Source organism: Osmerus mordax, chromosome 19 (assembly GCF_038355195.1).
Source record: "Osmerus mordax isolate fOsmMor3 chromosome 19, fOsmMor3.pri, whole genome shotgun sequence".
NCBI classification, from domain to species: domain Eukaryota; kingdom Metazoa; phylum Chordata; class Actinopteri; order Osmeriformes; family Osmeridae; genus Osmerus; species Osmerus mordax.
In genome coordinates this window covers 10023444-10045266 of record NC_090068.1, presented here as the reverse complement: position 1 = coordinate 10045266, position 21823 = coordinate 10023444, and the positions used below count along the sequence as shown (strand labels likewise).

Below are 21823 nucleotides of genomic sequence, written 5' to 3'. Positions count from 1 at the left end.
CACGACTCTGTAAGCAAAATTCAAATACGACAGTTCTCTACAGTTGAAGAGTAATGTCAGTTACCAGAACGTTTGCGGAGGTGAAGAAAGTTATCTTATCTGCACACAGAAACACAGGAGCCGACGATAAAGTTGGCTTCTACGACACATGGGCAGATAATTATGACCAGGTAATGTGTAAACCTAAAATATTTCCAACTATAAAAACATGCACGTAACATTACCTCCTGCGTTAAATTAATCACCACGACCTTGCCAATGGTAGCTGTAAATAAACAGATTGAATGTATGTGCTTTGGTTCAGTGTTCAGGAAACGCTACACACAAAACAGCAAACCCTAGCGGCTGTCGTGGGTTACACTTGTGGAACCCCATACATTCCCAACAACGTAAACAAACGAAGGAAAGCAATCTTGTCGATTTATACCATGCGTGTGTGTGTGCACTTTTCGTTGTAATTCCCGATTTTCTAGGATGTTGGTATTCTGGACTACAGAGCTCCAAATCTTGCTGCAAATTGCCTGTCCTGTAGTTTCCATGGGGATCGAGAGGAGGCTGTAGTTTTGGATGTTGCTTGTGGGACTGGATTGGTCGCTGCACAGGAAAGTACACAACCGGACTTTCACTCAGTCAATAATCACAGAAATTGAAATGTGGTCACGCTCAGATACTATCCTTAAATATTCATACGTCACAATAATGAATAACCAAATGTCTCTTATATGTTTACTTATAAACAGATGAAGAAGATGGGCTTTGGTCATTTTGTGGGTGTTGATGGGAGCAAAGGCATGTTGGAGCTGGCGAGTAATACAGGGCTTTATCAGGACCTCAGGCACTGCACGCTCGGAGTGGAGTCATTGCCTGTCCAGTCAGGTATCCTATGCTTTGAACTGTCAACTCCATGTAAATATCAATTTATATTATTGATAATATAATTGTTTTAAATTAATTAATTAAGGTAATTACTGTGCTGGGATCCAAATGGTAATCCACTCACTTATCCTGTATTATCAGCCCTCAGTGTTGCCTTTTCTCATTATATTCTTCTCTCAATGTCTCACCATCTTCTCCTGTAGGTTCGTTTGATCTAGTTGTGATTGTCGGAGCTCTGAGTGTTGGTCAGGTACCTGTAGTTGTGGTGAGAGAGCTTTGCCAGGCTGCCAAACCAGGTAAAGGCTAATCTGTTTCAGTATAATGAATAAGGCTTGACAACTACATACAAATATGAGCAAACCCACATACCTTCTGCTACCTGTTCCCAGGGGGCTATGTTTGCATGACAACCAGAGGTAACCACGACAACGTGGATTACAAGGCATCCCTGGAGCGTGAGCTGGATCTCATGGAAGTGGAGGGACTCTGGTGTCGAGTGATGGTCACAGAGGTTGAGAACTGGGAGAGAGCAGTTTCCGATCAGGAGGATGGATACATACCTGGAGCAGTATACCTGTATCAGAGGTCACTACGGCAACGGAGCACATCATCATCATCACCACCAAAGTGACTATGCATCTGCAGGACATATAATAAGCTGTTTGTTTGTGCAGGAAACAATTGATTTTGTTGGTGTAATCCTCTATTTAGGTTTCTACAGACCCTACTACCACAAAGTCCTGTTCACACCCTAGATTTGCAGTGCTGTCTGATCAAACTGTGGTAGGAAGGTCTGGGGCAGTTGAGACAATGACAAGGCTAACCAGTTGTGACTCTAGATGACTGTTTATTTTGATTTTACTCAAAATTAACCACTAGGTTGCAGTATTTACCTGGCAGTTAGGAATACCTTTGGGTCTTACTCTGAAAAGGGACTATATCACGACAGAAGCAACTGAAAATCTTGAACAAGCTCAACAGATGCGTCAGTCTTGTTTGCCTGTGACGTTGTTGCTAAATTTGGACTGGATCTTTACATTCAATTGTCTGAGACTCTTTAACCTGACATCATCCTTCCCTCTGCCTGCTCATGTAGTGATCTCACCCCTGCTAGCCATGACTGATACACACACGCACACACACACACACACATACACAGACCAACATCGTTCAAGTTCATGTCAAGAACATATTATTGTCACATACACACTTTAACACTTCAGACACACGCACATATATACTGTTATCATACAAGTCAGTGCCACATCAATGTATTGAACATCTTTCATGGCATTCTTTTAACAACATGGTTAGAGAAGACCTGAACATTCTATCCGATAAACACAGAATCTGTCACAGTTCAGGAGATTACTACAGGAGAGGCTACCTTGGAGATGTAGTAATCTCATCACCCACATATCCTATGTCAGCCTTTGAAAGACTTTATATTGACATTTGTATGTTGATACATCTTGTTAAGACTCCATGTACCTTACAAACAGCTCTGTATTTAAGTTGATGTTTTAATCACGAGTCATTGTGAGCCTATTTGTGAGCCTATTTGTGTCCAATGTTCATGTATTATACTATTTTAATTGGAGACATTTTTTGATTCCTATTTGATCATTATTTGGAGTTTACGTAAATAAATAAAAAATCCCCCTAAAGAGCATAATTGATTTTCTTTCTTTTTAAAATCATTGCATCTGGACCAGCAAACACACTACAATATTCTACACTTGGAAAAATAAGATGCAGATGAAAGTAAACCAATCCAGGAAAATCACATGGTCTGGACTAAGTGAAACTCAATTTGAATAATTCACAAACACACCTTGTTTCTGTTCTCTCTCACTGCCAGTCTGCCTGAGCTCGCTCTCTGTCAAACCGGTTTATCTGGTGGCTTCTAAGTATGAATGGTGACGTTGGAGGTAATGGCTTTTTTCAGACCACACATACAAACCAGAGAACGGCCATTTTCCTAACTCTATAAGCAGTCCATACCAGTGTCCATTTTACGATACAAAAACAAACAGAACACTTTCCTTATATCTTTACTGTAAAAGTATCAAAGAGCTTTAACATAAATATACAGCTACAACATCAACGTAACATATTTACATCAAATTACAAAACCTTTTGTGTAGTTCATCTAAAGTGTATTACAAAGTTATAGTAAAAAGACAAAACATGCAACCTCTTTCAGTGCAAAATAGACTAAATCCTTCATCTATTATAATGATCCACTCCATATGAAAAGTGATCATAGAGCAAAAACAACATTGCATATTATTAGTATTTGCATAATATTTTGTATCATACTTCAATGTCTCTGAGTGTGTGTTTGTGTGCACGTGCCTGTGCTCTCATATGTATGTTTTTCCTGCATCTGAAGATTCCTGAAGATTAGACTTGGCTGACTCTGCAAAACTCTCCTCAGACACAACTTGTTTCAGCTGCTCAGACTTTGTAGACGCCACTTCACTCAGCTCTGACCTACTGGAACCTAGTCTCTGCATCTGAGACTTTGTGGACGGTGCCTTACTCCCTCCTGAGCCCCAAGACCCTAGCGGGACCTCCTGTCCAGCCACAGAAGGTGCTACCGCCCAGGGAGGCTGCTTGTACATCAGTCCCCTGGTCGGAGACATTGTGGGGGCTCTCCTGCTGCGTTGTGAGGCTGTCTGGCTGGATCCTCCAGTGGACGAGCGGACCACAAGGTAACGCACTGAGGGGCTCTTGTCTTCCTCGTCATCCTTCCGGGGTAAGGAGGTGAAGATGAATAATCCCCCTCCCAAGATGAGGAGGATGGCTGCTCCGAAGCCCATGTACAGACACGCCCCCAACTCCCTCCTCTCCGTGTCCGTGGCGACGCTGTAGAACTGTCGGACAACCGTGCCGGCCGTCCAGGACGTAGGGATCAGACACAGCAGCCCGGTCACCGCTAACGTGACTCCTGCCGCCAAGGAAACCTTGACCTTAGCCTTGCCTGCTGCTTCATCCAGGAAGCGAGTGCATTTCCCGCCGACAAAGGCCAATAGGAGTCCCACGGCGCCGATGACGATAGCAAAGGAGATGAGGGCGCGGGCGGCCTGGAGGTCGGAGCTTAAAGCCAGCATGGAGTCGTAGGGCTTACACTGGACTACACCCGTGCTCTGGCTCGCACACGTCATCCAGATGCCCTCCCAGATGATCACCGCAGTGATTATGTTGCTGCCCACGAAGGCTGTGACCCGCCAGAAGGGAAGCACACTGGTGACAATGACCAGGCCCCAGCCCAGCAGGCTCAGGGCGCTGGCCACCATTTGCGTCCCTAGAGAGACCATGGTGGAACAGGTTGCTTGGTTCTGTCTGCACCCTCTGGTCCTGTTTTGTGTCTCTCAGGCTGTAAGAGGACTTGCTGGTCCAACCCTGGCTCCTGTTCCTCACTCAAGTCGACGTGCCAGTTGTCCAGTCAGCTTTGTTTTGTTCCAATCTCACCACTCCTGTCAACATATCATCAGTGTACAATTGACCTTAGTCCTTCTCTATGCACTCATCTAATGCTACCTGATTGCAGTTGTGCACCTGGATTGCCTACTGGTATCTGTTTACTGACAGCATTCCCTGCTCACTCTCCTTTGCTCTCTCTCTCTCTCTCTCTCTCTCTCTCTCTCTCTCTCTCTCTCTCTCTCTCTCTCTCTCTGTCTCTCTGTCCCCCCCCCTCTCTCTCTCCCTCGCTCTCTCTCCCTCTCTCTCTCTCTCTCTCTCTCTCTCTCTCTCTCTCTCTCTCTCGTTCCCCTCTCTACTTATTTTTCTCTCTGTATTTTTCTCACTTCCACTCTCTCTCACTTGCAGTGATCTAGGTATACTACACCTTTCTAGTGAGAGAAAGAAAGAGAGAGATGGTGGGAGGGTCAGGACTAACTGTGTGTGTCTTTGACAGCTGTGACATCATCACCTTCTGTCCCAGTTAAGCAAGATTCTTTGTCAGTAGAAAAAGTTGTCTCCTTGTTTTGTAGACACTATAAAATCTTCGCATAGAGAATTCGAAAAAAAGTTAGATATTAAAGCAGAAAGGTGGGCTGATACACTGATCTTGCTGTCTTTTTAATGGAGGATAACATTTTATTTTATAAATCTATCCATCTAGTTTGGTTACAACTGTTATTTGTGGATTTCAAAATGTGTTTGGGAGTGTAGTATAATGCGTCAGTGTGTGTGTGTGTTTGTGTGTATGTCTGCGTGTGTGTGTAATAAGATATCCTGAGAAGTCCATTTATTCAAACAAAAGAGAATTCTCTGTGAAACCAGTTTGAAACCGTATGCCCCCACACCATCCTCCCTGTTGAACATCCCTTTTCAGCTTTACAACCCCGTCGTTTTTTAATCCCACTCTTCTTTGATGTTTTGATGTAAGGAGACCTTGTGTGTGGAAAAACTCAGTCTGTTCAATAATGTCTCCTTTCATTAGGAAAGCCTTTCAACAAGAAACACACATTTCTAACTGAACATGACAGTGTTTATGTTGTGTTTGAGGTGATCTATATCTTCTCAGCTGGACATGAAAAGAGAAGCCACCATGTTTATACTGAAAACAGAGTCGATGATGTAACTTTTTAAAAGATAAACATTCTGTTTCAATTTTCCTTACCTGTGTTTAGCCCGCACATATAGATATAGGTATGTTGATCAGTAATGAATGATGCTATGCAAAAATTTGTATAAACTTGTTCTGTTACACTCACACAGACACACATACCTTATTGTGACATTGTTCTTGCAGTGTGTCACATGTCCTAGTTACATGACCTGTTAGTACAGATTCCTTCATATGTAAATACTCGTAAACAGCCCAATGACTTCCTCCGGTATTTATCACCCATTGGTGAGCCTTCATAAACAAACTCATTCACATCAAAATACAAGAAATTCATATGAAAGCTTAGGTCTGTCTTTCATAAACATTTATTTGCAGTAATGATGTCTGTGTTTTAGTAAAGCAGCATATGATATACCATGTTGAGTATGTTACAGAAAATCGACACACAAAAACAAACAGTACGCCCACCAATAAACAAATACGAAGACCACTGATGAAGTGCTTGTCTGAATCATGAACTATTATTGTCATTTTTGCAACTTCCTTGGAACAAGTTCCACAAAGAATGTAAAAACATACCACATATGATTCCACTCAAATACTCACAAACCCACATTTACATAGACATCTTTGTCAGTTACACCAGTTAAAAGAAAGGACCCAAGTAGTGACTAAGCCGGAGCTCTTCCCCACGGTAAGTCCAACTGATTTATTCCTCACACATAGGCTTTGGTACTGGGAGAAGAACTGGCTTTGCCGTACTTCACATTGTATTCATTCTCATCTCTGGGGGGACAGGAGCTGCACAGGAGCGCTCCACCCAGGAGAAGAAGACCCGCGGTCCCCCAGCCGATGTAGAGAGAGGCCCCCAGCTCCCTCTTCTGACCACTGGAAATTAAGGGGTTGTAGAAGTCACGGATGATGGTATTGGCTGTCCAACACACGGGAACCAAAACCAGTAGCCCTGCGATGAGAAAGAGAATGCCACTGCTAATGGCCACCTTGGCTTTGCTTGTCTCGTTTTCCACAAAGTTGGTGCACTTCCCTCCTGCAATGCCCAGCAGGGTCCCAAACACGCCAGCTATGATGGCCACGATGGTCAGTGCCCTGGCAGCCTGCAGGTCCTTAGGCAAGGCAAGGAGGGAGTCGTAGATCTTGCATTGCATCTGGCCAGTACTCTGGGTGATACAGTTCATCCACAAGCCTTCCCAGACCACCTGTGAGGTGACAATGTTGGCTCCGATGAAAGCAGTGACCTTCCAAGTGGGGAGAGCACAGATGATTATGCTTCCCAGGAAGCCAATGACGGCCAATGAAAGGCCCAGAATCTGTTTCCCTGCCGACACCATGTTAAGGATCTACAGATGTTTTCGCTGGTGACTTGTTGTATCGTCCTCCTAGTCCAAAGATGAGATTGACAATGCCTCACTCCTGCATACAGTATACACAGTCCTTGGTTTCATTGTGTAAGTTGTTGAAATATGGGGAAGGGTTTTTTCCATCGCTCTCTGTCTGTAAAACTGGTTTCTTATGTTAACTAACCTTGCAACATCACTGACAAGATTTCCCCCTTACTCATACACAGTCAGGTAAAAACACACACAAATACAAACACACCATTTGTTAGTCAATGAAGACTAGGAAGTTTCAGTTTAATCAGAAACATATTAATCAAACACTGTACTTCAAACTATTGCATTGTGTCTTATGATTTTACTTATGACAAGATCATAAGTTATTGGCTACATTATTATACAGTAAAACTTCTGCTATACATTGTCATATCTTCAAAAATCTATGTTTTTACATTAAGTGTATACATATGTACTGGATCAGTTTGTCATCAAAATCATCTCATGTATCAATACAAATAGCTAACTCACATGATAGTTTATGCAGGTTTATTTATTAAAAATAAATATTGTCCTGTGAGGAGGCCCACGTTATGTGGTGGGCTGAGCCCATCTCCCTCCTGAGGATGCTACAAAGAAGTCACAGTAAAGAAATACAGCATGCTTAGATTACACATATTACTCTGGCATTTTTTCGATAGATAAAGTCAATTGATCAAATATGTACGAGTATTATACATTTCATTAAAATCTTATCCCAGTTCTTTGTAAATCTTTCACAGCCCCCATGACATGCCGTTTAATCAAGCTAATTGTTTACTTTGATGGCCTGTCCAGTAGTTTGGATTCCACCCTCTGGCTCATGGAGCCACACATGTACAGAGGGCTGAGTGTGCAAAGCAGACAACCATAAGCATCTGCTAATCCAGTGTTCATCTAAAATCCCCATGGTCCTTCAGCGATTCCCTGCGTCTTAGCAGGGAAATGAGCTGCACAGCATCCCCCCTCCGATGATGAGCAGAGCTCCAGACACCCATCCAACGTAGATGGAGGCCCCCAGCTCCCCTTTGCGCCCATCGGTGACCAGGGGGTTGTAGAACCCAGTGATTATGGAATGGGCCGACCAGCAGACAGGAATTTCACAGAGGACCCCAGCTGCTATGAACACCACACCTGCCGCAATGCCAATCTTGGACTTCCGTGGCGAGTCATAACTCAGGAAGTTGGTGCAGTTGGCCCCGACTACAGTCAGACCGATTGCAACCACGCCGACAGCAATGGAGAAACAGATGAGAGCTCTGGCAGCCTGTAACTCCTGGGTCAAGGCTAGCAGGGAGTCGTAGACCTTGCATTGCATGTGGCCTGTACTCTGCAGGACACAGTTCATCCATAAACCTTCCCAAAACACCTGGGCTGTGATAATGTTGGCTCCAATAAAGGCAGTCACCTTCCACATGGGCAGGGCACAGATGAGGATGGTGCCCAGGAAACCAATGAAGGCCAAGATGAAGGAAAGAATCTGTCTACCCATTCTTTTTAAAGACAAGTTTGAGAGTCAATTATTTTACTACAAAACGACATGATCCACAAAAACACTGATCCCACGTACCGAAATCAGCGTTATTTCCAAAAAGGGAAATTCTAAAAGTCCGTGGGAGCATTACGCGAACTGTTCCGTTTTCTTCCTTTTCCACACTGCAGGTATTGAAGGACTGGGAGGAGACTTGACTGTTCAGCGACTCGGGTTTCCTGCTTGTCCTGATTCTTTTTGCACAGCGTTGGGGCGTGTTTCCACAAATGGTCAATGCAATCCCCCCAAAGAAAACAATTCTCCCCTATTCCAATATTTCTGGGCATTGAAACTAGCGGCAAAAATGACGCAACCATGTGCACGCAAATCTACACGCACCGCATTATCAGGGGTAGTAAAAACGACAACACGCTGTATTATAGAAAAGTAACACATTTATTGAAGCAATACAATAAAATAAAATACATTCAGATTAAAACATTTTAAAATCCATGTTTTACTTTGGGTTGAACGAGTTGAGAAATCTCACTGATTAACCCTTCACTGCAGAATCGTTGAGTTCCATCTTATCAAACGTAGGCGCCTCCGTTGGCTGCAGATCGCGGTGCTGAATATTTGGCGGTGTATCGTCCCTCCTCGTTCTTAGGACACTGGCAGCAGAGCAGGGCGCCACCGATTAGCAGGAGACCAGCTGAACCCCAGCCGATGAACAGTGATGCCCCCAGCTCTCTCCTCTGGGCGTCAAGCATCATGGGGTTGTAAAAGTCCCTGATGACGGTGTTGGCGGACCAGGACACAGGGATTAAGACCAGTACCCCTGCGACGATGAAGACGACTCCTGCAGCAATGGCAACTTTTGCTTTTGCCTCCTCATCTTCAATGCAGTTGGTGCACTTCCCACCAGCCATGGCGAGGAAGATCCCCATGAAGGCCACCAGAATGGAGATAACGACCAAAGCTCTAGCTGCCTGCAGGTCCTGGGGCAAGGCCAGCATGGAGTCGTAGACCTTACACTGCATCTGGCCTGTACTCTGCTGCACGCAGTTCATCCACAGACCCTCCCAGAAGATCTGTGCGGTCACAATGTTGTTCCCAACGAAGGCTGTCACTTTCCACATGGGTAGTGCGCAGATGACGATGTCTCCAATCCAACCGATAATTGCCAGGGCGATGCCCAAGAGTTGGAACCCAGCGTTGGCCATAATGGTGGATGACTGAAAACTTGAATACCCAAAATAAAATCAACACCCGACTGTGGTAAGCAACAGGGAAGCACAATGATTCCGAATGGGAAAGTGTTATATATATGGCCTACCCACGTGTTCGGGATTAATTAGTTATATTGAGAACATCTGTGAGGACCCTAATTAGAGATAAGGAAACACAAAACTGGGTGCAGTTACACGCCTTTTTAACACGTATTTTGGCTACAAAATAGTAGGCCTACTACCTGTAATAGGCTCTCAGATCATAAATAGAACTTATAATGGTCTCACACTTTCCAACAATTGACAAGCTAATTGTAGGTTTAGGACACAATTAGCTTATCAGGACAATGCATTTGTGGAGATCCAATTAAGATTTTGAGTCGAATTTGTGTGAAATCCGATGGTTGTAGAAGGTTTAAGTGAAAAACAACCAACAACAATTCTCCCCTATTCCAATATTTCTGGCCATTGAAACGAGCAGCTACAATGACGCAACCATGTGAATGTAAATCTTCCGCGCATTATCAGGGGTAGTTTAGTTCAAGTTCAAGATCAAGTTCAAGTCTTTTATTGTCAGATGCACAGAACAACAGTCAGACTGGCCACTGAAATTCTTAGGACAAGACAACTCAAAGCAACCTGGCATAACATAAGTACTCAGAACATAAATTACACCTATGATAAGCAAAGTATAATAAACCTAAATAAACAATACAGTATACTAAACCTCTAATACACAACCTATACCAACCTTAGATCTATACTAACCTAAAGACAAGTGGGGTAACAATTAGTGCAATATTGCTGATAGTGCAACCAGTAGCTGTAAGTGACAGTGTGTAAAGTGGCTAGTGAGAAAGTGGCGAGTGTATCAATGTCCATTCAGAAGCATGATGGCGCTTGGAAAGAAACTATTCTCCAGTCTACGTGTGCGAGAATGAATGCTTCGGTATCGCCTGCCAGAAGGCAAGGGGTAAAAAGACTGAAGGATGGGTGGTGACAGTCTCTTAAAATCCTGCCAGCTTTCCTGAGGCATCGTGTGTGGTAGGTGTCCTGTAGGGCTGGGAGCTTCCTGCCGATGATCTCAGCAGACCTGACCACACTGCATAGGCCCTTGCGGTCCCGGTCTGTGTAGCTCCCATACCACACTGATGCAACCAGTCAGTATGCTCTCTATAGTGCATCTGTAGACGTTTGTGAGGATGACTGAGTCCATGCCAAACGTCAGTCTCCGGAAGAGGCGTTTGCGGGCCGCTTTGACCACCTCAAGGAATCTGAAGCAGCTGACCTTTTCCACTTCGGATCAGTTAATGTGTAGAGGTGCATGCTCATCCTCCTGCCCTCCGAGTCCACAATCTCCCTAATCTTGCTGACATTGAGAGGTAATTGCCTGAGACCATGTCAGGGTATCAACCTCCTCTCTGTAGGCTGACTAGTCACTGTCAGATGAGGCCCACAATGGTTTTATCAGCAAACTTAAGGAGGTTGGAACCGTGCTTTGCCGCACAGTCATGTTTGAACAAGGAGAACAGGAGAGGGCTGAGCACACAGCCCTGGGGGGTGCCTGTGTTGGTGATCAGTGTGGATGAGGTGCGGTCACCCTTCGCACCACCTGTGGCCTCCCCGTCAGGAAGTTGAAGATCCACTTGCACAGGGAGGTGCCAAGTCCCAGGTCCACAAGCTTGGAGGGGATGATGGCATTGAATGCTGTAGTCAATGAACAGCATCACATACGTATTCCCTTTGTTTAAAATAAATCAAGACAACGCTGCATTATAGAAAAGTAACACATTTATTGAAGCAATACCATTAAATAAAATACATTCAGATTAAAACATTTTAAAATCCATGGGTTACTTTGGGTTGAACGAGTAGTGAGAAATCTCACTGATTAACCCTTCACTGCAGAATCGTTGAGTTCCATCTTATCAAACGTAGGCACCTCCGCTGGCTGCAGATCGCGGTGCTGAATATTTGGCGGTGTATCGTCCCTCCTCATTCTTAGGACACTGGCAGCAGAGCAGGGCGCCACCGATTAGCAGGAGACCAGCTGAACCCCAGCCGATGAACAGTGATGCCCCCAGCTCCCTCCTCTGGGCGTCAAGCATCATGGGGTTGTAAAAGTCCCTGATGACGGTGTTGGCGGACCAGGACACAGGGATTAAGACCAGTACCCCTGCGACGATGAAGACGACTCCTGCAGCAATGGCAACTTTTGCTTTTGCCTCCTCATCTTCAATGCAGTTGGTGCACTTCCCACCAGCCATGGCGAGGAAGATCCCCATGAAGGCCACCAGAATGGAGATAACGACCAAAGCTCTAGCTGCCTGCAGGTCCTGGGGCAAGGCCAGCATGGAGTCGTAGACCTTACACTGCATCTGGCCTGTACTCTGCTGCACGCAGGTCATCCACAGACCCTCCCAGAAGATCTGTGCGGTCACAATGTTGTTCCCAACGAATGCCGTCACTTTCCACATGGGTAGTGCGCAGATGACGATGTCTCCAATCCAACCGATAATTGCCAGGGCGATGCCCAAGAGTTGGAACCCAGCGTTGGCCATAATGGTGGATGACTGAAAACTTGAATACCCAAAATAAAATCAACACCCGACTGTGGTAAGCAACAGGGAAGCACAATGATTCCGAATGGGAAAGTGTTATATATATGGCCTACCCACGTGTTCGGGAGTAATTAGTTATATTGAGAACACCTGTTCTCAATAATAAGTTAATTATAGATGAGGAAACACACAGCTAGGTGCAGTTACATGCTTTTTACTTATTGGCTCCAAAATAGTAGGACATTTTTAAACAAAATTGAACTAATAATGGTCCCACATTTTCCAACAATCAACATGCTAATTGCAGTTTCAGAACACAATTAGCGTAGCCCTGTTTGTGGAGATCCAATCAAGATTTTAAGTCAAATTTGTCGAACAGAACATCTTTTATGTGTTCCATATTTGCCACATAAGCAAGTTCTAAACTAAAAAAAAAGAGTGAAAACAACATTTCGAAATCCCATTTGATAAAGTAGTAACTGTTGCAACGAGGCTACAATTTTTATCTGGACATGAGCCTTGCACATTCCAGTGCTTCTTCGTTGGATTTCGCCATAGATCACAGCTGTTGGTGTGAAATCCGGGGGTTGTGGGAGGTTTACGGGGAACTTGATGGATGTGATCTCCTAGTAACGAAGTCAAAAAGCACTCATGAAGGGGGCTTACAGGGGGTTGCGTTTATAAAGCTATCCAGCGCAAGGGGCCTTATTCTGCGAGCTCTTGAAGGCTGAAATCAAAAGACCGGGGCAACAGTAGACAGCGATGGCATCTTTAGGGCTGCAGATTCTGGGAGTTGGGCTTGCAGTTCTCGGCTGGATTGGAAACATCCTCATTTGCATCCTGCCCATGTGGAAAGTATCGGCGTTCATCGGCAACAATATAGTGGTGGCGCAGACCATCTGGGAAGGACTGTGGATGACGTGCGTAGTGCAGAGCACTGGTCAGATGCAGTGTAAAGTCTATGACTCTCTCCTAGCTTTGCCTCCGGACCTACAGGCTGCTCGGGCCATGGTGGTCATTGCTATTCTGGTCTCTCTGTTCGGCGTGCTACTGTCGGTGGTCGGGGGTAAATGTACCACCTGCATTGGGGATCAAGTCGCCAAGGCCCGGGTCGTTATCTCCGCGGGTGTTTTCTTCATCGTGAGTGGGTCATTGTGTCTAGTCACGGTGTGCCTGCCTGCCAATGCCATCATAAAGGACTTCTACAACCCCATGATCCCAGACGTGCAGAGGAGAGAGCTGGGTGCGTCCCTATACATAGGATGGGGTGCATCCGGGATGCTGCTTATCGGGGGCGCGCTTCTGTGCTGTCAGTGCCCATCGAAGGGGGACCGCTATGGAGCAAAGTACACCGCACCGAAGTCCACTGCGTCAGGGAAAGAATTTGTGTGATTTTCTTTTTGTCTTAATTTTTTACTTTTAAAACATGATTTCTCAATTCAATGTGTTGGATCCCATGTGAATGTTATGCGAAATGTTTTATTCCGTTTTCGAGTAAACTAGACTAGCCCTAACATTTTCTGAACAATACTGAACTAGTTCTGTTTTTCTTTTCTCTGGAATCTTAGTTTTGTACAGTAGCACTTAAAACAACTTAAACACTTATAAGCGCTCGTGTTAGCTGTCGTTTATTTTTATACTAAATAAAAGCCTTTGATCAGCCTTTTTATAAGAACATTGTTTTTTTATGTGTTCCTTATACAGTGAAAATACCGTATGGACAGAGTTGTCAATCTCAAAACAAATAAGTCACATAATATTTTATAGATGTTTTTACATAAAGGCAAGCACGAAAATGTATGGTGTATGGTGTGCAAGCCAGTCACCTGACCATACATTACATTTGCATAATGAACAGATGCACACTCAGGAGACAAAATGCGTTTCTTAGCAACATGTTTCCATGCGACGGAGTGTGTTGTCTCAGAATGTGACATCTGTTTTATTCAAGGCAGAGACTTTAAATTATAGTTTTGGCTCACTTGGCTTAACTGGGCCAAGAGCCCAACGGTTGAGAACCTCTTCTGAAGAAATCCTAGAGCAACTTTCTTTTGTCAACTGAATAACAGAAACACAACTTCAGCCCAAATAGTGTGCAGAATAAAACATTTACAATAACAAAAGCCTAGACATGTTCACCTTTATTTATTGAAATTACAAACAAACAACAGATTTGTGCAGAAAATACATGTATTGGCCAACATCTGCAATATACCAGGAACATACACACGATTTAGTTAGGCCTATCATGATTATTTTACACAGTAAATTTGAGAAAACCTAATTGTTGTAATGGTATATTTCATAAGTCACATCATATTTTTCATACAATGCATTTCATGGGTTGGAAAAGTTGGAACAGTCAAATCATTAACTGCAAATGTACAGCATTCCCCACTACTAATCAACGAGTTGCACATCAAATACTATTGTGCAGTCTAAGAAGAACCTTATGAGCAGTGCAGTTAGTACATGCACCTCTCCACACATTACATTGAACATGCCAGGATTTGGAATCCATAGAGACTCACTCAAACATAGTTCATGGGAAGGGAGGCTGCTCTAACCGGGGCAAATTTGGCTCCTCCGTACATTTGGTTTTCCTTAGGGGGGCAGTTCTGGCAGAGCAGCCCCCCTCCCAGCAGCAGGAGTCCTGCGGACCCCCACCCTATATAGAGCGCTGCCCCCAGCTCTCTCCTCTGAGCCTCTATCAACAGAGGGTTGTAGAAGTCTCGAATGACCGCGTGGGCAGACCATGACACTGGGATGATGATGAGGAAAGCCCCGATGATGAAGATGACCCCAGAGACAATGCAGGCTTTGGCTTTGGCGTTCTCGTCCTCTATACAATTGGTGCACTTCCCTCCGGCGATGGCCATCAAGACTCCAAACACTCCAACCATCACTGAGATGATGACCATGGCTCTGGCTGCCTGCAGGTCCTGGGGCAAGGCCAACATGGAGTCGTATATCTTACACTGCATCTGGCCTGTGCTCTGGACCACACAGGTCATCCACAGACCTTCCCAGATCACCTGGGCGGTGACTATGTTGGCTCCTACGAAGGCAGTGACTCTCCACATGGGCAGGGCGCAGGTGATGATGGTGCCCAGCCAGCCGACCAAGGCTAGAAGCACACCCATGATCTGAAGGCCCTGGGATGCCATGCTGATCCTTGCTGTTGCTGCTCAGAGACAAGTAAAGTATTTAGGGCACCTGCTCGTTTCTCCACCGCACAGACAATTATGAACAATCGTGTTTGTGGGCCGAGTAGACTTCAGTCAAGACAACCTCTGAAGTATTCTCAGTCTCTCACACAGACAACAGATGGAGGCTGTCGTTTGTTCCTTTTCCGTCAGACTGGACTGATAGAGGTTATTCCTCCTGGGTTGGGATCCTGAGGGTTTGTGGCTGAGATATCTTGTTATAGAGCTGCAGACTTTCGAGGGTGGGGTTTCTGTGCTCCTAAACAAAGAGGGGAAAGCTGACATAGGATATGCCTTGTTTTCTCTCTCGGGTTATTGTTCGCTGTGGCATAAACTGAGGGATCATCAACATCGTTCTCCTCTGCTCAGTGTCTGTTAGAAACACCCGCACACACTGCACAAGTGCAAAAACAGAGCACACACATACAATGGTGCTTCAAAGGCATCAAAAACATACATCTCATTAGCCTGATTGTCTATGGAACTCTATTTTAGGTTAATACAGTTACAAGCGTCAGCTGTACCATGTTTGTGCTGCAGGGGGCAAAATAGACAACTAAGGAGATAACCTCATTTGAGCACGTTCACCTGAACACCTGTTCAGGGGCAGGCCTGCTTTTGCTCCTACCTCTTCAGTTCAAATAATGGCAACACCCCTGGGGCTAAGTGCCGTTGCGAAGTGAATCAGTGAATGTCAGTGAATTTGTGTAGTTTTGCATTTTAGCATTAGTAGGCCTACCCTACCTGTTTAGAGACAAATAACAAGTTCCCCACAGTGAAAAGAAAAGCAACAGAAACAGAAAACCTTAATTAGTTGCATTCTTGCATGGTTGCTTATTCCAATCCTTTTATATTTGTTTAAAAAAACGGTTGAGATTGACAGTTGACACTGAACGTAATTTCAGTAGTGTTGATTGCACTAGTATACTCCGGGCCAATTCATGTTCTTTATAAGTGGCCTATAAATCGTTATCTATGACGGTGAATCCGGCGCATCCCGATTGTCCAACCAACATAAGGCTTCTTAACAATGGACATCTGTACGGGACAGTAACTTTGTATTCATTTATTTAGTTTGCGTCTTGTGCAATGTTTTGTTGAATGTTTTTAGTTCACACTGTGCGAACACAGACGGTATCTGCCACAGCCAAATGATAGGTGTCTGTGACATTTCTATCCCACAATAAACAAATGTCTAATTGACGGCATTTTACATTTTACATTCTACATAACAGCAACTAAATTCGTTTCTAGTCTGCAAAATGGTGCAATTCAAAACACCTCTATTGATCATCGTTTTGCACCCAAACCGGTTTTTAAGCCAAGCAACAAGCCGTTGCTCCATCGCACTGCCACACCTAGACCTGATCTGGAAGAAAAGAAAATTGATCCTTCTCAAGTTCTCATGCACTTGTGGCAAACAGGGCCTTGGTTTCTTATAAAATCCTATTACACGACAGTATCTGGTCATGTTGAAACAGTTGGAGATTCGATTCTCTTACTAAACAATCTCAAAGAATTGATATTCATATACACTTTCAAACTGAATCACAAACGCATTCACATATAAAAATAAAAAGTATTTATTAATAGTTGTGTGTTGTAAAAAGAAAACAATCCTCATAAGGTAAGATTACACAATTAGGATAAACAGTGAAAAGTACAAAACACAGAAACATTTATTTACATACACACCTTACAACATGTCAAAAATAATTATATACCAGTACATAACTGAAGACAAAACATTCAGTTCTTTTTTTTTAGGCGTGGCTCATGTAACTTTTACTCAACCCACAAACTCAGAGTTTTTCATTGCAAAGCTCCCCTAAAAAATACATCCCCCTATCAAGCAGTGTTGGATTTGACTGCCCCAATACACAGTTCTGCCTGATCTCAGCTGTACACAAAGACAGACCTCAGTAGTCTTTGTCCATTCACACATAGTCCTTTCCAGATGCAGGTGCCGAGCTCTCAGACCTGGGTCCTGACCTGGGAGCCGCCTTATATCTGGCGTTGTAGGACATCTTATCCTCTTTGGGAGGGCAGTTGCAGCACAGCAGGCCACCTCCGATGAGCATGAGAGCGGCGGCCCCCCACCCAATGTAGAGCGCAGCCCCGAGCTCTCTCTTCTGGGAGCTGACCAGGAGCGGGTTGTAGAAGTCCTGGATGACGGTGTTGGCTGTCCAGCAGACGGGGATCAGACAGAGCACTCCGGCCACAATGAACGTCACCCCAGAGGCTACACCCACTTTAGCCTTGGACGCCTCGTCCTCAACGCAGTTGGTGCACTTCCCTCCGGCCACGGACAGCAGGATGCCCATGATGCCCACCACGATGGAGAGGATGGTCAAGGCTCTTGCCGCCTGGAGGTCAGAGCTGAGGGCCAGCATGGAGTCGTAGATTTTACACTGCATCTGGCCTGTGCTCTGCACCACACAGTTCATCCAGATGCCCTCCCAGATGGTCTGCGAGGTGACGATGTTGCTGCCGATGAAGGCTGACACACGCCACATGGGCATGGCGCACACTATTATGGCTCCAATCCAGCCTATGAGCCCCAGGGCTGTACCCAGCATCTGCATCCCAGCGGACACCATCTTGGATTAGTTGTTGTTTCTTTGTTTTGGTTAAAATCAAGTCCAGTCGGTCTGTGTCCTTTATCTTCTCTCTCTCTCTCTTGTGACGTAGGCCTGGCAGTTCTTTGTCTCCCTCACTGTAAGCTGAAGAAAATTTGTACTTTTGTGGATGTGTTTGCTTCTCTTGTCTGTCTACAAATGGGGGAGGACTAATAGCAGAGCAGGTACTTATGGCTTCTTCTGATAAGGGGAGGGCTTGTAGGAAAAACACCTCACCACCACCAACCTGCTAGTCAGGTATCACCCCTCCCTGCCTCTGCCTCTGCCTCCTTCTCGCTCACCCTCCCCCACCTGTCACCCTCAGTCATATTATTCATTAACAGGACAGGCATTTTCATGTATTTTTTAGCTTTTGTAACACATCGAATGAGTATGTTCTCCTTTCAGATAAACAATGTTTATAAAATGTAATTTATAACAGTAACATTACTCTCCTCTTCAATCTACTTCTCCCTGCCCCTCCCCCATCTGGTTTGTCTCAGTTGGTGGGTGGGGGTTGAGGGGTTGGGGGTTAGACTAGCAGAAACTGTCTTCCAAATTCCAGTGACTCAGACGACTACCATATCATGCCATATATGGTCACGTCCTTTGTGATGTCATATGTCACACTTTTGTCACAGTGATGCACAGTTTCCCTATACTCATTAGGGACTGTATTAGAATAATGGTTACACATGCTTGTGGAGTATTATCAATCAAAACCCAGCAACGTTTTAGTTGAAAACCTAGATATTATTGTGACAGGACGGATAAAATGTAGTATGTAATCCACAGTTTTATGCAAAGAGACTGGATAACAAAATATTTTAGCCAATGTCCGTGTTTAACTAAAGGTCAATGTTGAGAGCAATCATAGCCACCTTCAAAATGGAGCTGATGGAAGAGAGGAAGTACCTATTTTATTGATCCTTATCTGGTCTTTTAAAAGAACAATGACCATTGTTAGTTTGTTCATTGGTCATTGGCATCTTTATTTAGCTAATGAAGATAGGAGTTGCTTCAGTCCTTGCCCATCTGTTCTATCAGAAATGTATCAGTAACTTACTAGAGAGAAGATTATGTTATACCCAGGAATACTAAGTGAAAGTAAAAACAAATATGTTTGTCATGGAAACTTTTGTTATATTAGGAACTTATATATTGAGCTGCAAAATACATCTCAGTTTCTTCTGCTTTGATCTGACAACTGTTATGTAATTGTTTTGCCTTTGTGGCCCATTGTACAGTACACCAACTGTTTTCTGTATGTCATAATAACATAAACAATTATTTTTTTTCATAAGCACAAAGGCCTTAGCTTTGTGAAAGGTGTTATTGGATGTGTCACATCCTCTAAACCAAGCAGTTGTACTCCTGTAGTTTCTGTGGCCAGTGGTGAGGTGACTGACTCACAATATCTTCATCCAGCTGGTAGTTGTGGGCCAAGTAATAGAGGCAATCAACAAGATGTTGATGAGGTAAAGGGCACTACCCTGCCAAAAGAACATCCCCGAAATTATCCTCCCCATGAACCTTATCCTCTTGAAGCAGTGAAACATAGTAATGGTTGTTCCAGAAACGCCCATTCACTGGACATTGTGAGCTCACTGCTGGTAAAAATTCAGATTGGCAGACATTTTAACAAGTTGTTACAGAGCACTGAAACCTTTCTATCTATGGTTGAAACAACGTTGGCTCTAAACTAGCTGAGAGCAAAGTATAACATGTTTCATCAGAACATTAAATACGATTATTAAAGTATTAGATTTCAACAATTGCTTGACAATTTGACAATTACTTTTCTCGCATTATTCCATGGAAGCTATGTTCCAAGGAAGCTCTAAATCGTTTTAACAAAGATCTAATCGGGGAGGACTGTTCCCACAGAGACTTGGTTCCTACTTTGGTTGTAGGTTAGACACATGCACCTGACCGAACCAGTCAAACCTGTTCCTCAGTGGGTGTCTCCACACTATTGAAGCAGTAGTCACACCTCACTACAGGTGGTAGTATGTGGGATTCTTGAATTTAATTAATTTAATTATCATGATTTAAACAATCCATCCCAACGAGATCTGTGGTAGTCTGACGAGTCAAAGAGGAGGAGACGGGCTTCTGAATACTTGTTCTATCCAACTATTGGCTCACTGACAGCCACAAAAGACTCACAGAGTACAAATAAAATTCGTTCACTTTAAGGAGAAGAGAGAGAGAGAGAAAAATACTGGTTAGCTTGAGAGTGAATGCATCCTCTGTGCGTGTTCTGAAGGACAGTTGTAGTCAGATTGTGAGAACAGAACAGACAGGGTTTGTTGACCAGAGAGGTAAACAGGCAACGACCCCTTGCTGGATCAGATAGCGGGAGTTCTGGTCCCTCGGACAGTCTTAGCTACTCACTTCTAAAGTTAACCTTTCATGTCTAAATCTGACAAAACAGAAGGACTCTGAAGTATCTGCAGTTCTCTCATGTATCCAAAGGGAGGCAGTATCTTACTGATTAGTCAATTTGTTTTAAAATGTTTGTGTAGGCCAACGTGAGAACATTATATTGTGAGTGCTCTGTTTCTCTCAGTTTCGATCTTAGATGTATGGTGTGTGTGTGTGTGTATGTGCAGGTGTTTGTGTGTGTTTGTAATACTTAGGTATTGAGATCCATTGGTTTCAGACTATGCTAAAAGAAGGAAATGTGAATATTTGTCCTGAAATGAACCCCAGTCAAGTAATCTTGCTTGACTGCTCATAAACATGAATGGTTTGAGCATATAGCTTCATGAACTAAAGGAAGCAAAGGATTTTTGAGTTTTATCAGTTATCAAAAAGTCTTAGCACAAATGTGTGAACTGCAAGAGGAACATACACGTCACATCCAGTTTGCCATGGCAACAAAAAAGTTACACAGCTTGCACAAAGGCAGCATTTGTAGAGGCCCCAAGGCTAGGTCCACATGAGGGATGGGGGGATTTTCAAGGCTTTGCCAAGTCCAGTCAGTGGGTGAGACTTTGAGGCACTTTTATGTGTCCATAAATCTTATGGGAACATAAAATACAAGTCCTCCATTTCAACGGATATCTCATAGTTCATGGGGCACCAAGAATGGATCTGCCAACCAGTGATCTGACCTACTAAAGATAGCTACAGGAACACGCTAGCTGCTCAAAGATAACGTATGAAATAACAAAGTTTGTTGAAAATATATAGCAAGCATGCATAGTTTGTTGGCAAGCCAAGGTTGAAAATCCATAGTTCATGAAGGAAAATGATTCCCTTAAACCCAATTTATTTTTACTCTCTTGTAAAGTTCATTTGGTGACTCTAAATTTAGGTTAGTGCTGCACCCATTATGCCATACTTTTTATGTGTGTTCTTCCTTGAAAGGACAATGGCTGCACTCTGAACTTACAGGTGTGGGGAAGTATACAAGCAAACAGATGGAATGTGAAAGAACGCCGATGATCTATCTGCTAACTCAACTGAAACTTGTTAATCAACCGCCAGTGTGTGCCAGCTCAGGCTGTTTCCTGAAACCTCATAAAGGACTTTGCAAACACAAGGGTTGAAATTGTCCCTGGTCGATCAATAGAGAGATACAATATTGATACTGAGAAGGTGCAGCACTTTTCCTGTGGCTATCTTCTCTTACTGAGTCAAACAGTAAAAAAACAACCTTTGTCTTATTTTCAGATGTGAAATATATTATATATATATATATTATTTTGAAGAGGGTTAAAAACCCCCATCTTATTTTATTGGGGAAACAATTAAGGGTAATTGCTAATATTCTATTAGGCTTGACTGATTGAAACCTAATCAAACCACATTCTGTATCTGAGATGATAAATTATTAATGACATATTATGTTTACATTATTAAATAGTTTATTGGCTTTTACCAT

At 43.8% G+C, this 21823-nt stretch overlaps 8 protein-coding genes across 8 annotated transcripts; 2 read left to right on the top strand and 6 right to left on the bottom strand.

Annotated features, from left to right (window-relative positions):
* Positions 1–25: 25 nt before the first annotated feature.
* mettl27 (methyltransferase like 27) lies at positions 26–2781 on the top strand. Its single transcript, XM_067256883.1, has 5 exons — positions 26–170; positions 474–602; positions 741–876; positions 1080–1172; positions 1266–2781. The coding sequence occupies exons 1-5, from the start codon at positions 54–56 to the stop codon at positions 1505–1507; spliced, it is 717 nt and encodes a 238-aa protein (XP_067112984.1). The 5' UTR covers positions 26–53; the 3' UTR covers positions 1508–2781.
* A 133-nt stretch (positions 2782–2914) lies between these two features.
* Positions 2915–4652, bottom strand: LOC136962947 (claudin-4-like). Its single transcript, XM_067256882.1, has 2 exons — positions 4454–4652; positions 2915–4358 (listed from the first exon to the last, which is right to left on the bottom strand). The coding sequence occupies exon 2, from the start codon at positions 4197–4199 to the stop codon at positions 3243–3245; it is 957 nt and encodes a 318-aa protein (XP_067112983.1). The 5' UTR covers positions 4200–4358; positions 4454–4652; the 3' UTR covers positions 2915–3242.
* A 1188-nt stretch (positions 4653–5840) lies between these two features.
* On the bottom strand, positions 5841–6893 carry LOC136962954 (claudin-4-like). The gene has a single exon (XM_067256888.1). It carries the CDS (start codon positions 6802–6804, stop codon positions 6172–6174), a length of 633 nt encoding a protein of 210 aa, XP_067112989.1. The 5' UTR covers positions 6805–6893; the 3' UTR covers positions 5841–6171.
* Positions 6894–7086: 193 nt separating this feature from the next.
* On the bottom strand, positions 7087–9595 carry LOC136962956 (claudin-4-like). Its single transcript, XM_067256890.1, has 2 exons — positions 9045–9595; positions 7087–8349 (listed from the first exon to the last, which is right to left on the bottom strand). Exons 1-2 carry the CDS (start codon positions 9538–9540, stop codon positions 7781–7783), a joined length of 1065 nt encoding a protein of 354 aa, XP_067112991.1. The 5' UTR covers positions 9541–9595; the 3' UTR covers positions 7087–7780.
* Positions 9596–11319: 1724 nt separating this feature from the next.
* Positions 11320–12185, bottom strand: LOC136962952 (claudin-like protein ZF-A89). The gene has a single exon (XM_067256887.1). It carries the CDS (start codon positions 12105–12107, stop codon positions 11475–11477), a length of 633 nt encoding a protein of 210 aa, XP_067112988.1. The 5' UTR covers positions 12108–12185; the 3' UTR covers positions 11320–11474.
* A 650-nt stretch (positions 12186–12835) lies between these two features.
* cldn29 (claudin 29) lies at positions 12836–13762 on the top strand. The gene has a single exon (XM_067256889.1). It carries the CDS (start codon positions 12870–12872, stop codon positions 13497–13499), a length of 630 nt encoding a protein of 209 aa, XP_067112990.1. The 5' UTR covers positions 12836–12869; the 3' UTR covers positions 13500–13762.
* Positions 13763–14163: 401 nt separating this feature from the next.
* Positions 14164–15618, bottom strand: LOC136962951 (claudin-4). The gene has a single exon (XM_067256886.1). It carries the CDS (start codon positions 15272–15274, stop codon positions 14639–14641), a length of 636 nt encoding a protein of 211 aa, XP_067112987.1. The 5' UTR covers positions 15275–15618; the 3' UTR covers positions 14164–14638.
* A 1262-nt stretch (positions 15619–16880) lies between these two features.
* Positions 16881–18113, bottom strand: LOC136962950 (claudin-4-like). The gene has a single exon (XM_067256885.1). The coding sequence runs from the start codon at positions 17911–17913 to the stop codon at positions 17251–17253; it is 663 nt and encodes a 220-aa protein (XP_067112986.1). The 5' UTR covers positions 17914–18113; the 3' UTR covers positions 16881–17250.
* Positions 18114–21823: the final 3710 nt, after the last annotated feature.

Excerpts from the sequence above, each read along its gene's own strand:
- mettl27 (XM_067256883.1), top strand. The coding sequence starts at position 54 with ATGTCAGTTACCAGAACGTTTGCGGAGGTGAAGAAAGTTATCTTATCT. Across the intron at positions 171-473 it reads GGGCAGATAATTATGACCAG|GATGTTGGTATTCTGGACTA; the intron begins GTAATGTGTAAA and ends CCGATTTTCTAG. Across the intron at positions 603-740 it reads CTGGATTGGTCGCTGCACAG|ATGAAGAAGATGGGCTTTGG; the intron begins GAAAGTACACAA and ends ACTTATAAACAG.
- LOC136962947 (XM_067256882.1), bottom strand. The coding sequence starts at position 4,199 with ATGGTCTCTCTAGGGACGCAAATGGTGGCCAGCGCCCTGAGCCTGCTG.
- LOC136962954 (XM_067256888.1), bottom strand. The coding sequence starts at position 6,804 with ATGGTGTCGGCAGGGAAACAGATTCTGGGCCTTTCATTGGCCGTCATT.
- LOC136962956 (XM_067256890.1), bottom strand. The coding sequence starts at position 9,540 with ATGGCCAACGCTGGGTTCCAACTCTTGGGCATCGCCCTGGCAATTATC. Across the intron at positions 8,350-9,044 it reads GCTGGGGGCATCACTGTTCA|CTTTAAAAAGAATGGGTAGA; the intron begins TCGGCTGGGGTT and ends TCTCAAACTTGT.
- LOC136962952 (XM_067256887.1), bottom strand. The coding sequence starts at position 12,107 with ATGGCCAACGCTGGGTTCCAACTCTTGGGCATCGCCCTGGCAATTATC.
- cldn29 (XM_067256889.1), top strand. The coding sequence starts at position 12,870 with ATGGCATCTTTAGGGCTGCAGATTCTGGGAGTTGGGCTTGCAGTTCTC.
- LOC136962951 (XM_067256886.1), bottom strand. The coding sequence starts at position 15,274 with ATGGCATCCCAGGGCCTTCAGATCATGGGTGTGCTTCTAGCCTTGGTC.
- LOC136962950 (XM_067256885.1), bottom strand. The coding sequence starts at position 17,913 with ATGGTGTCCGCTGGGATGCAGATGCTGGGTACAGCCCTGGGGCTCATA.